The sequence below is a fragment of the Neophocaena asiaeorientalis genome, unplaced genomic scaffold (genome assembly GCF_003031525.2).
Source record: "Neophocaena asiaeorientalis asiaeorientalis breed wild unplaced genomic scaffold, Neophocaena_asiaeorientalis_V1.1 scaffold19, whole genome shotgun sequence".
Taxonomy (NCBI): Eukaryota; Metazoa; Chordata; class Mammalia; order Artiodactyla; family Phocoenidae; genus Neophocaena; species Neophocaena asiaeorientalis.
The window spans coordinates 3,712,725-3,726,137 of NW_020173388.1; the positions used below are offsets into that span (position 1 = coordinate 3,712,725).

Below are 13,413 nucleotides of genomic sequence, written 5' to 3' on the forward strand. Positions count from 1 at the left end.
TAATTTCTGAAGCTGGGTAATGGGTATGTGAGATTTCATTATGTTATTCTCTCTATTACAGTGCGTAGTTGAAACTTTTTAATAAACGTTTTTTAAAAATTCAATTATCTTACCACTGGGTAATCGAAGAGAAGACCACACATCCTGAGCTCCCCAGTCTGGAGTGAGGGGAGGACAGCTGATAACTGGATATGCTGTGTTACCAGACATCACTGGTCCTAAACCATTGCTTCTGCCTGCCACTGCCACAAATACAGTAGGAATGCCATCCCCTAGGCAAATTACAAGTTTATAATTAGGCTAAGCACTCAAGAGATTTAAAGATAGGTTAAAAAAAAAAAAAAAGGGCCCATGTGTAGTAACTCCTTGAGTTCTTAACAGTAGTCTCCAGAAAAAGCACTATATTGACACTATTATTAAATATATATTCAAAATATAAGGTTCACTCTGCCACTTACTGTATATCAAGTAATGAAGTAGCAAGAAGAAGTTTGGCCATCTTTGAGATCTGTAGTATAAAGGAGGTATAACACCAGGGTGTGAGTGAGGGAATGGTTCAAAGGCCCCTTCCACTATTGCTACTTTGGCTCGCTGAAGCAAAGAATGACACCACCTGAAGCGGCATCTGTCCTGGTGTCTTTCAACCAACATGGTATGGGAGATACAATTAATAGAGACTAGAGGTTTAGTGACACTTTTTTTTTTAATTTTTCTATTTTATCTTTTTTTATACAGCAGGTCCTTATTAGTCATGAATTTTATATACATCAGTGTATACATGTCAATCCCAATCGCCCAATTCATCACACCCCCACCCCCACCCCCGGTGGGTTTCCCCCCTTGGTGGCCATGTTTGTTCTCTACATCTGTGTCTCGATTTCTGCCCTGCAAACCGGTTCATCTGTACCATTTTTCTATGTTCCACATATATGTGTTTAGTGACACTTCTTGAAATAAGAGTTGAGGAACTGAATTCAATAATATAGTATCGAAATATTTAAGACCCTTCAATATATTTTAAACATACCTCATAAATATTTTATTCTTTCATAAATTCATAAGTTATTCCTTTGTTTCCTACAACAGTGATTCCTAACTTAGAATCCAAAATTTTACATTTGCATTTTTCTGGAGAAAGAGATCTGGCTTTTATTAGCTTATCAAAGAGGTCTGAGACCTTCCCACCCACCCCCTGAAAAAAAAAACCCTCCAAAATTCAGTAAATATGCTCCTATAGCAACTACCTTCAGAAGGAATACTCAACCAATATTTTTTCCAGTTGAGAAACATTCCAATCTACAGGGCTCCATATTTTAGATGCTATCCCATCAAGACATTTCTTTTATATACTAAATTCTGAAATTATTCCTTAATTTCATGTTTGACTGCCTCCCAGGAAAGGCTGACCCTTAAAGATACTTGAGAGGATCTGCTGCTTCAACCCTAGGCCCTCCTTCTGTAATTGACGTGGGGCCTATCTTCTGTTGGAGCATATTAGAAACGATGCTTGAGGGGATTAGGTAAAGACTAATTCTAGTCTTCATTTTCCTCCCATGCTTGCATTTTCAGTTCTTTCTCCCTGGTCCATTCTTTTTTATAAGCTCCTAGAGCACCTTAAAACTTTTGGAGGTAAACATCATGAAAGCCTAGAATATCACATTTTTTCCTTTGGAATGTGGTGAAACTATTTTTCAGCATTATTAGTCTAAATATAAAATTTGGGGCAAAATCAGGAGAACTTCCTGAAATGCTCTAGTTATTCTACATTTACCTTCATACTCAGCTTTAATCCTCAGAGTTTCATCTGGTCCTTTATGGGCAGATGTTACCCTAAGTTCACAGGGAATGCCAAAATTTCCACAAGCCTTCTTAATTTTTTCACAGTGACTAAGATCAGAGGTTGAGCCCATCAGTACTACAACCCTGCACTGACTTTCTGGTTTCAGAAGCAACTGGAAAAGAAAAACATGAATACGCAAAAGAAGGCAAAGACAAAAATGAATAAATATAGGAATGAGTACTGTAAGAATAGTCAGTTTACAGAGCTATAGCTTATAGCAAAATTACAACCTGCCACAATATTTCCTTTAATAGACCAAATTTAAGACAGACAAGCAGAACAAAATGATAGAGGATTTATTTTTCAAAATAACCTCTCTATATAAGGGAAAGTGGTCTTCATAACTAAGACCTAATGAGTAAGATTTTTAATCAGATAAATTGTTTACTATTGTAATAAAAAGCAAGGATAAATACTCAAACCTTTTAAATATTCAGGAAGCTATAATATAAAATATGTCATTGAAGATTTTTAGTACATTCTGTTCAATGGGGGTTTTAAGGTATAATCAGCCATAATAGAAGTCATATTATAAATCTTTTTAAGTTAGTTGCTTGGAATTCAAAATGCATGTTCCTATGGAAATCTAAAAAGTAGTTACTACCCTTGGATAACCATAAACCCCATTCAGTTTCCATGGAATTATACTAATAATTATACCATAAATTTTAGAGTGACATTTTAATGTCACATGGAGTTCCAATTCTAAACTCTTGCTAGTAGAACTCTGAGTAGCAGTGGAGAGGTGGGTAGGAAATGTAAGGTTTCTCCTATAGGGGGCAGGGAGGAAAGGATTCCAGGTTTCCCCAACAGGATTTGGGAGATGAGGACTGGCCAGTTTCATAGCAGGGAGTTCAGCTGGTACAGTTTTTAAAGGTGCTCCTTTCTTTAAAGTCACTGGAAAAAAGAAAAGCACTGCACCCTCTCATTTTTTTTTTTTTCTTTTTGAAGCAAGATTTTCTTGGAGAAAAACATACAATACAATACTGATTTATTACAAAAGGTTTACCTCTACTCTTTCTGCAACCCACTCAAAATTTTTCTTTACCATCTGCAGCCCTTCAGGAGTTACTTCCTTGAGGTCACGATATGACTAGAAAATAAGATAGTAAGTTTAGAATACAACTACTAGATGTGCATGAACTCCCCCTACTCCCTCTCCCAAAAAACACCCAGCAACTAGATCTAGTAAGCAGAGATGACTGATGTGAGCCACCATTATAGAGACTCACTACCTCTCACCCAATTCCCAGACCTAAGTCAGTTCAAAGAGCCAGAATTTTCTGATAGAAAAGAAGACTGGGTAAAGTATTCCATTAGTAATATTCTTCCTATCTGAAATTATTTGGTTTCTGAGTTTTGGGTACAGATTATGAAGAGTTTGCATAGCAAAGGATATATCTGAAAATGTACGTGAGTCAACAAATTGATTTCCTGAATTAGACTAGAGAAACTTCAGATAGTGATGTATACTTGTATTTTCATTTGAGTTACTACACCAGCAACTACTATTAGCTGCCCTGACAATTCTTACGTATTAAGTATAGAGAGGGTCTTGCCCTAATTTTGTTTTTCATAGGAAAGAGCAGATATGGAGCCTGATAAGATCTGCAAGACCCGAGTTCCAGATCTGCCACTAACTCTTGTAACTGTGAAGATATCTATCATCTTAGAGCCTTAGGTTTCAATTAGCCAAACAAGGATAATACTTACTCTGCGTGAGAGTCTATTAAAATAATAAATGAGGAATCTGCTTCATAAATGTAAAGTATCACTCCTATCTTTTTTCCATGATATATGAAACATAAGAGATATTTATCTTTAAAAATAAATAGCAATCAACAACTCAGGTTCATATCATAAGTAACAATAACTGACTTTTCTTTTCCTCCCATCCTCCCTTTCTCCTCTATCCCAGCCTGATCTTGCAAAGGATTAAAGAAAACCTGAAGCATTACCTACCTGTTTGTCTTTTTGTTGGCTTCGATCTCCTGATGGCCAGAGTCTCCAGGAATCATTATCAATAACATCAGCAAGAACAATTTCTTTGGTGGTTACATCAACACCAAATTCAATCTAGAAATAGCACATCACCAAAGAGTTTTTCAAAATTACTACTAAAGACATTTCTCGGTTATAACCTTTACTTTCAAAACTCCATTTCATTTGTACCTTCATATCAACCAGTGTACAGTTCTGGGGCAACCAGGATTTCTCCAGTATTTCAAAAATAGCCTGTGTAGCATGACTCATGATATCCACTTCAGTTTGGCCTATAACAAGTCCAGCAAAGCAAAAATTTGCAGCAATTAGCTGTTCCTCAGACCACTGTGGATCATTATTAGCATCATCCTGAGAAAAAAGTATAGAAGTACAATTAAATACAAAAATTTTGAACTTTTCAGATAAACTGAAGTCCTTTTTCCCTTGAGCACGATAAATTCCTCAGAAATATTCATTTTCTCTAAATATTTAATGTTTGTTTAAAATACCCTTTAATTCACAGCAATCCTTTTAAACTCTTCTATTTTCAATAGCTACTTTAAAATTCAAAATTTTGGGGTAGCTTATTCTATGTCATAAAGTATTTGTAAAGAATTTGCTTTCCATATATAAATAATTTAAATACAAGTTTGTGATTTTTATCTTTCCTTAATCAGAGGCAACAGAGATGGTAAGAAGGACAAAACACATTTTAGTCCACCAAAATCTTTCCAGAATGCAACTTTCATAATCCCCTAACCTTATTTTTGATAAGAATTCATACAAGACTATAAGTCCTCAGTGACATTACTTGATAATTCAAGAGACTTCGTGCAAAGTAAAGAGATGCGTGAAAAAATAAAATACTTTCATTTTATTCTAAGTAGTGTCCCAACTGAACACGAAATTTTTCTTTTATGGATTCTTGATTTGTATAATTATAAGACAATGCTTTAAGCTGTGCAGTTCACCGAATAAAAGTGCAACAGCAGGGAATTCCCTGGTGGTCCAGTGGTTAGGACTCCGTGCTTTTACGGCAGAAGGCCTGGGTTCAACCCCTGGTTGGAGAACTAAGATCCCACAAGTTGCACAGTGCAGCCCATAAAAAAAATAAATAAATAAATAAAATAAAAAGCAACAATAACATTGCTTCTGAAATAGAATATACTTAACAGCATAAACAAAGATGAAAAAAAAAGCAGTTTCAATAAAGAAAACCAATACAAATTCATGACCGTTGATTCCTACATCCTTTATTTTATGTTTTTGCTTATAAGAAACATTGAGGGTAACAGTTTTTCTGTATTAGACTATAAAAAGATCCCTTGGGAGTTCCCTGGTGCATAGTGGTTAGGATTCCAGGTTTCCACTACTGTGGCCTGGGTCCAATCCCTGGTTGGGGAACTGAGATCCTACAAGCCACATAGTGTGGCCAAAAAAAAAAAGAATATAAAAAGGTCCCCTTATTAGCCTTTACCTCAAACTCTTCAATAATAGATTTAAAAATTTACTAAATTGTTACTTTTCTCTTCTTCCTAATAACTGCTAATTGTACTTTTTATTTATTTATTTTTTAACATCTTTATTGGAGTGTAATTGCTTTACATTGTTGTGTTAATTTCTGCTGCATAACAAAGTGAATCGGCTATACGTATACATATATCCCCATATCCCTTCCCCCTTGCGTCTCTCTCCCACCCTCCCTATCCCACCCCTTTAGGTGGTCACAAAGCACCGAGCTGATCTCCCTATACTATGAGGCAGCTTCCCACTAGCTATCTATTTTACATTCAGTAGTGTATATATGTCAATACCACTCTCTCACTTCGACCCAGCTTACCCTTCCCCGTCCCCGTGTCCTCAAGTCCAATCTCTACATCTATGTCTTTTTTCCTGTCATGCCCCTAGGTTCTTCAGTCCTTTTTTTTTTTTTTTAAGATTCAATATATATGTGTAAGCATACAGTATTTGTTCTTCTCTCTCTGACTTACTTCACTCTGTATGACAGACTCTAGGTCTGTCATACAGAGTGGAAATAAAAAGGTCCATCCACCTCACTACAAATAACTCAATTTTGTTTCTTTTAATGGCTGAGTAATATTCCATTGTATATATGTGCCACATCTTCTTTATCCATTCATCTGTTGCTGCATAGATTGCTTCCATGTCCTGGATATTGTAAATAGCACTACAGTGAATATTGTGGTACATGTCCCGTTTTGAATTATGGTATCCTCAGGGTATATGCCCAGTAGTGGAATTGCTGGGTCATATGGTAGTTCTATTTTTTAAGGAACCTCCATACTGTTCTCCATAGTGGCTTTATCAATTTACAGTCCCACCAACAGTGCAAGAGGGTTCCCTTTTCTCAACACCCTCACCAGCATTTATTGTTTCTAGATTTTTTAATGATGGCCATTCAATGTTTTTTGATATTGAGCTGCATGAGTTGCTTGTGTATTTTAGAGATTAATCCTTTGTCAGTTGCTCTGTATGCAAATATTTTCTCCCATTCTGAGGGTTGTCTTTTCATCTTACGTTTTCCTTGGCTGTGCAAAAGCTTTTAAGTTTCATTAGGTCCCATCTGTTTATTTTTGTTTTTATTTCCATTACTCTAGGAGGTGGGTAAAAAAGGATCTTGCTGTGATTTATGTCATAGAGTGTTCTGCCTATGTTTTCCTTTAAGAGTTTTATAGTGTCTGGCCTTACATTTAGCTCTTTAATCCATTTTGAGTTTATTTTTGTGTATGGTGTTAGGGAGTGTTCTAATTTCATTCCTTTACATGTAGTTGTCCAGTTTTCCCAGCAGCACTTATTGAAGAGGTTGTCTTTTCTCCATTGTATACTCTTGCCTACTTTATCAAAGATAAGATGACCATAAGTGCATGGGTTTATCTCTGGGCCTTCTATCCTGTTCCATTGATCTATATTTGTTTTTTTGCCAGTACCATACTATCTTATTACTGTACCTTTGTAGTACAGTCTAAAGTCAGGGAGCCTGATTCCTCCAGCTCCATTTTTCTTTCACAAGATTGCTTTGGCTATCCAGGGTCTTTTGTGTTTCCATACACAGTGTGGATTTTTTTGTTCTAGTTCTGTGAAAAATGCCAGTGGTAGTTTGATAGGGATTGCATTGAATCTGTAGATTGCTTTGGGTAGTATAGTCATTTTCACAATGTTGATTCTTCCAATCCAAAAACATGGTATATCTTTCCATTGGTTTGTATCATCTTTAATTTCTTTCCAGTGTCTTATAGGTTTCTGTATACAGGTCTTTTGTGTCCTGAGGTAGGTTTATTCCTAAGTATTTTATTCTTTTTGTTGCAATGGTAAATGGGAGTGTTTCCTTAATTTCTCTTTCAGATTTTTCATCATCAGTGTATACGAATGCAAGAGATTTCTGAGCATTACTTTTGTATCCTGTAACATTACCAAATTCATTGATTAGCTCTAGTAATTTTCTGGTAGCATCTTTAGGATTCTCTATGTATACTATCATGTCATCTACAAACAGTGACAGTTTTACTTCTTCTTTTCTGATTTGGATTCCTTTTATTTTTCTTCTCTGATTGCTGTGGCTAAAACTTCCAAAATTATGTTGAATAATAGTGGTGAGAGTGGGCAACTTTGTATTGTTCCTGATCTTAGTGGAAAGGGCTTCAGTTTTTCACCATTGAGAATGATGTTTGTTGTGGGTTTGTCATATATGGCCTTTATTATGTTGAGGTAAATTCCCTCTATGCCTACTTTCTGGAGAGTTTTTATCATAAATGGGTGTTGAATTTTGTCAAAAACTTTTTCTGCATCTATTGAGATCATCACATAGTTTTCATCCTTCAATTTGTTAATATGGTGTATCACATTGATTTATCTGCATATATTGAAGAACCCTTGCATTCCTGGGATAAACCCCACTTGATCATAGTGTATGATCCTTTTAATGTGCTGTTGGATTTTGTTTGCTAGTATTTTGTTGAGGATTTTTGCATCTATATTCATCAGTGATATTGGCCCATAGTTTTCTTTTTTTGTGACATCTTTGTCTGGTTTTGGTATTAAGGTGATGGTAGTCTTGTAGAATGAGTTTGGGAGTGTTCCTCCCTCTGCTACATTTAGGAAGAGTTTGAGAAGGATAGGTGTAGATCTTCTCTAAATATTTGATAGAATTCACCTGTGAAGACATCTGCTCCTGGGCTTTTGTTTGTTGGAAGATTTTTAACCACAGTCTCAATTTCAGTGTCTGTGATTGGTCTGTTTATATTTTCTATTTCTTTCTGGTTCAGTCTTGGAAGGTTGTGTTTTTCTAAGAGTTTCACCATTTCTTCCAGATTGTCCATTTTATTGGCATATAGTTGCTTGTAGTAATCTCTCATGATCCTTTGTATTTCAGCAGTGTCAGTTGTTAGTTCTCCTTTTTCATTTCTAATTCCGTTGATTTGAGTCTTCTCCCTTTTTTTTTTTTTGATGAGTCTGGCTAAAGGTTTATCAATTTTGTTTAGCTTCTCAAAGAACCAGCTTTTAGTTTTATTGATCTTTGCTATCATTTCCTCCATTTCTTTTCATTTATTTCTGATCTGATCTTTATGATTTCTTTCCTTCTGCTCACTTTGGGGTTTTTTTTTTGTTGTTCTTTCTCTAATTGCTTTACATGTAAGGTTAGGTTGTTTATTTGAGATATTTCTTGTTTCTTGAGGTAGGATTGTATTGCTATAAACTTCCCCCTTAGAACTGCTTTTGCTGCATCCCATAGGTTTTGGGTTGTTGTGTTTTCATTGTCATTTGTTTCTAGGTGTTTTTTGATTTCCTCTTTGATTTCTTCAGTGAACTCTTGGCTATTTAGTAGTGTATTTTTTAGCCTCCATGTGCTTGTATTTTTTTGCAGTTTTTTTTCCTGTAATTGATATCTAGTATCAGCATTGTGGTTGGAAAAGATACTTAATATGATTTCAATTTTCTTAAACTTACCAAGGCTTGATTTGTGACCCAAGATATGATCTGTCCTGGAGAAAGTTCCATCAGCACTTGAGAAGAAAGTGTATTCTGTTGTTTTTGGATGGAATGTCCTGTAAATATCAATTAAGTCCATCCTGTTTATGTGTCATTTAAAGCATGTGTTTCCTCACTTATTTTCATTTTGGTTGATCTGTCCATTGGTGAAAGTGGGGTGTTAAAGTCCCCTACTATTATTGTGTTACTGTCAATTTTCCCTTTTATGGCTGTTACCATTTGCCTCATGTATTGACATGCTCTTATGTTGGGTGCATAAATATTTACAACTGTTATATCTTCTTCTTGGACTGACCCGTTGATCATTCTGTAGTGTCCTTCTTTGTCTCTTGTAATAGTCTTTATTTTAAAGTCTAATTTTTTCTGATATGAGAATTGCTACTTCAGCTTTCTTTTGGTTTCCATTTGCATGGAATATCTTTTTCCATCCCCTCACTTTCAGTCTGTATGTGTCCATAGGTCTGAAGTGGGTCTCTTGTAGACAGCATAAATACGGGTCTTGTTTTTGTATCCATTCAGTGAGCCTGTGTCTTTTGGTTGGAGCATTTAATCCATTTACTTTTAAGGTAATTATAGATATGTATGTTCCTATTACTATTTTCTTAATGTTTTGGGTTTGTTATTGTAGGTCTTTTCCTTCTCTTGTGTTTCCTGCCTAGAGAAGTTCCTTTAGCATTTGTTGTAAAGCTGGTTTGGTGGTGCTGAATTCTCTTAGCTTTTGCTTGTCTGTAAAGGTTTTAATTTCTCCGTCAAATCTGAATGAGATCCTTGACAGGTAGAGTAACCTTGGTTGTAGGTTTTTCCCTTTCATCACTTTAAGTATGTCTTGCTACTCCCTTCTGGCTTGCAGAGTTTCTGCTGAAAAATCAGCTGTTACCCTTATGGGGATTCCCTTGTACGTTATTTGTTGCTTTTCCCTTGGTGCTTTTAATATTTTTTCTTTGTATTTAATTTCTGATAGTTGATTAATATGTGTCTTGGCATGTTTCTCCTTGGATTTATCCTATATGGGACTCTGCACTTCCTAGACTTGATTGACTATTTCCTTTCCCATATTAGGGAAGTTTTCAACTATAATCTCTTCAAATATTTTCTCAGTCCCTTTTTTTTCCTATTCTTCTTCTGGGACCCCTATAATTCGAATCTTGGTGCGTTTAATGCTGTCCTAGAGGTGTCTCAGACGGTCCTCAATTCTTTTCATTCTTTTTTCTTTATTCTACTCTGCAGTAGTTATTTCCACTATTTTATCTTCCAGGTCACTTATCCCATCTTTTGCCTCAGTTATTTTGGTATTGATTCATTCTAGAGAATTTTTAATTTCATTTACTGTGTTGTTCATCATTGTTTGTTTGCCCTTTAGTTCTTCTAGGTCCTTGTTAAACATTTCTTGTGTTTTCTCCATTCTATTACCAAGATTTTAGATCATCTTTACAATCATTACTCTGAATTCTTTTTCAGGTAGACTGCCTATTTCCTCTTCATTTGTTTCGTCTGGTGGGTTTTTACCTTGCTCCTTCATCTGCTGTGTATTTCTCTGTCTTTTTGTTTTGCTTAACTTACTGTGTTTGAGGTCTCATTTTCGCAGGCTGCACATTCATAGTTCCTGTTGTTTTTGGTGTCTGCCCCCAGTGGGTAAGGTTGGTTCAGTGGGTTGTGTAGGCTTCCTGGTGGAGGGGACTGGTGCCTGTGTGCTGTTGGATGAGGCTGGATCTTGTTTTTCTGGTGGGCAGGACTGTGTCTGGTGTTGTGATTTGGGGTGTCCGTGTACTTATTATGATTTTAGGCAGCCTCTCTGCTAATGGGTGGGGTTGTGTTCCTGTCTTGCTAGTTGTTTGGCATGGGCTGCCGAGCACTGGAGCTTGCTGGTCGTTGAGTGGAGCAGGGTCTTAGCACTGAGACAGAGATCTCTGGGAGAGCTCTCGCCGATTGATATTACGTGGGGCCAGGAGGTCTCTGGTGGTCCAAAGTCCTGAACTGAGCTCTCTTACCTCAGAGGCTCAGGTCTGACACCTGGCCGAAGCACCAAGAACCTGTCAGCCACAGGACTGTAAATAACAGTAATTTTTTCTTTAATCTTTCTATTGGTTTTCCTTTTAGAAAACAGGTAGTTCAATCTCATTATGTGAAGGCCTCACTCTGGCCTCACCTAATAGGGTTCAAAGAGTAGAGGTGATTTGAACCTGGTTCTTGTGTTCATGTTTTCTTCACCCAGGCTTCCCACCAACCTGTTCCTGGCAATCCCCTGGCTGTCCAGTGGTTAGGACTCCGAGCTTTCACTGCCTAGGGTACGCCTTCAATCCCTGGTTGGGGAACTAAGATCCCGCAACCTGCCTCCAAAAACAAAAAACACCTTTTCCTGGGCTTCCCTGGTGGCGCAGTGGTTGAGAGTCCGCCTGCTGATGCAGGGGACAAGGGTTTGTGCCCCGGTCCAGGAAGATCCCACATGCCGCGGAGCAGCTGGGCCCATGAGCCATGGCCACTGAGCCTGCGCGTCCGGAGCCTGTGCTCCGCAACAGGAGAGGCCACAAAAGTGAGAGGCCCGCGTACCGCAAAAAAAAAAATAAAAAAATAAAAAGAAACAAACAAACAAAAAAAAAAACAAAAAAAACCCCACCTTTTCCTGAGGACAAAGTGTCACTCCATCCTTCTGGGAAAGGCTCTCCCAGTGACTCGTAACTGCTAATTTTAATTTGTTCATTTTGTTAGTCATGTTGGTACAAAATAGATAAGCAGATTTTCAAAGGTTTTCTTTTAAAAATCTGAATTATCATTGCTAATTAAAGTGTACATTTTTGACAAATATTTCTGAAATGACAACTGTAGTATCAAAAGCTTTGATAATATTTAAATCTTTTGACTTTGTAATAAACTTGTTGCTATGTTATAGTAAGACAGGGAGGTATAAAATAATTACCTTGAAAAACATCTCTACTTTAGGTGGGTAGAACTTATATCCTTCCTTGACACCAGGATTTCTTTTGAGAAAAGAACCAGTTGCTATTCTTCTACAAACCCATTCAATTGGAATCATTTCACACTTAGGTGCAATGAAAGCTGTCTGTCCACATTTTCTGGTGAAAGCAGTTTTGATACCTACAAATTGATGACAAAAAGAAAAAAAAGCATTAAAATTGTATTTAAAAAGGGAGATCTGAGGCATAATGAAACTCTACCCTTTACAAAAAAACAAAACAAAAAGCCTATGTAGCCAAATGCATTACCTTTAAATGGCACTATCAAAGACAAATGTAATTTTATTTTAAAAGGCAGAAGTAGGAAAAAATTATTAATATGGCTTTCTACTGCTTATCAAAATATTCAGGAATATTTCATGTTAATATTGCAAGGCAAGCTGGATCAAAAAATCTGGGTCCGAATGTTTTTACCATCATTCATCTGTTCAAAAAATACTATCTCCTCTGCCACTGTGCACCTAACTTTGCACAAGGCACATGACTAAGTGGCACTAAATTATCTCTAAATCAGATCTGGTGGCAGAATTCTCATTCTATGGTCCAGGATTATATGGGCTTTGTAAAATATTAATCTATTTATCATAATCAGATACAGCCGTAAATTCTGGACAGCCTTTTTCTCTCAATATTTAAAGCAAAAAGTCCTTGAAAAAAGCATTCAACAGGTAGCAGCAGGAACATGGAGGCCAATTTGGCCAAGAGCAAAGAAAATATTTGCCCCGTCCTCTGTTCACTCTTATGCAAACTGTTACTGGAAAACTAAGATAAAGAGCTAGTTTATGTGGCAGCTTTGGAAAATAACTCTTATAGTAGTTACAATGTATTATAAGCTATATGATCCAGCAATTCCACTCTAAGTATATACACAAAAGAACTGTAAGCAAGGTCTCAAACATATTTGTACACCAATATTCACAGTATCATTATTAACAATAGCCAAAAAGGGGGAAATAACCCAAGTGTCTAACAACAGATTAGTGTAGTGGACAGATAAAATGTAGTTTACATACAGTGAATTACTATTCAGTCACAGAAAGGAGGGAATTCTGATATATGCTACAGCATGATGAATAATTCATGAAAACATTATGCTGAGTGAAAATTGTATAATTCCACTTATATGAGGCACCTAAAACAAGCAAATTCATAGAGACAGAAAGTAGGATAGAGGTTATCAGGGGAGAGTTATTGTTTAATGGGTCAGAGGTTCTGTCTGAAATGATGAAAAAGTTCCGGAAATTGATAGTGGTGATGGTTGCATAACATTGTCAGTGTACCTGAATGCCACTGAATCATACACTTAAAAATGGTTAACATGGTAAATTTTATGTGTGTATATTTTACCACAATTTGCAAGACCTACTTTAGGTCAGGCATTATAAATTTATTTTCTTTTTGCTTAATCCTCATAGCACCTGATAAGGTATGATGTTCATCCAATGAAACAGATAACAGCACTGAGACACAGGAGTTATGTCAGCTAGTACTAGGTAAAGCAGGGTTTCTAACCCACACTGTCTGAACTCTTTACGCTGCTCACTTAACCACTACGCTATACTGCCTCTCCTAGACGTGTTATTACATCATAGCACTAACGTGAATTAAAGT

At 36.5% G+C, this 13,413-nt stretch overlaps 1 protein-coding gene across 1 annotated transcript in view; it reads right to left on the bottom strand.

Moving 5' to 3' along the window:
• The window catches only part of PAICS (phosphoribosylaminoimidazole carboxylase and phosphoribosylaminoimidazolesuccinocarboxamide synthase), a 32,991-nt gene that overhangs the window by 6,755 nt on the left and 12,823 nt on the right, over nt 1–13,413 (bottom strand). The window contains exons 4-9 of the mRNA XM_024746730.1: nt 11,745–11,923; nt 4,013–4,192; nt 3,803–3,916; nt 2,850–2,933; nt 1,772–1,952; nt 114–272 (exon numbers count right to left, since the gene is read on the bottom strand). Coding sequence (XP_024602498.1) covers nt 114–272; nt 1,772–1,952; nt 2,850–2,933; nt 3,803–3,916; nt 4,013–4,192; nt 11,745–11,923 — 897 coding nt within the window. The remainder of the gene's footprint in view (nt 1–113; nt 273–1,771; nt 1,953–2,849; nt 2,934–3,802; nt 3,917–4,012; nt 4,193–11,744; nt 11,924–13,413) is intronic.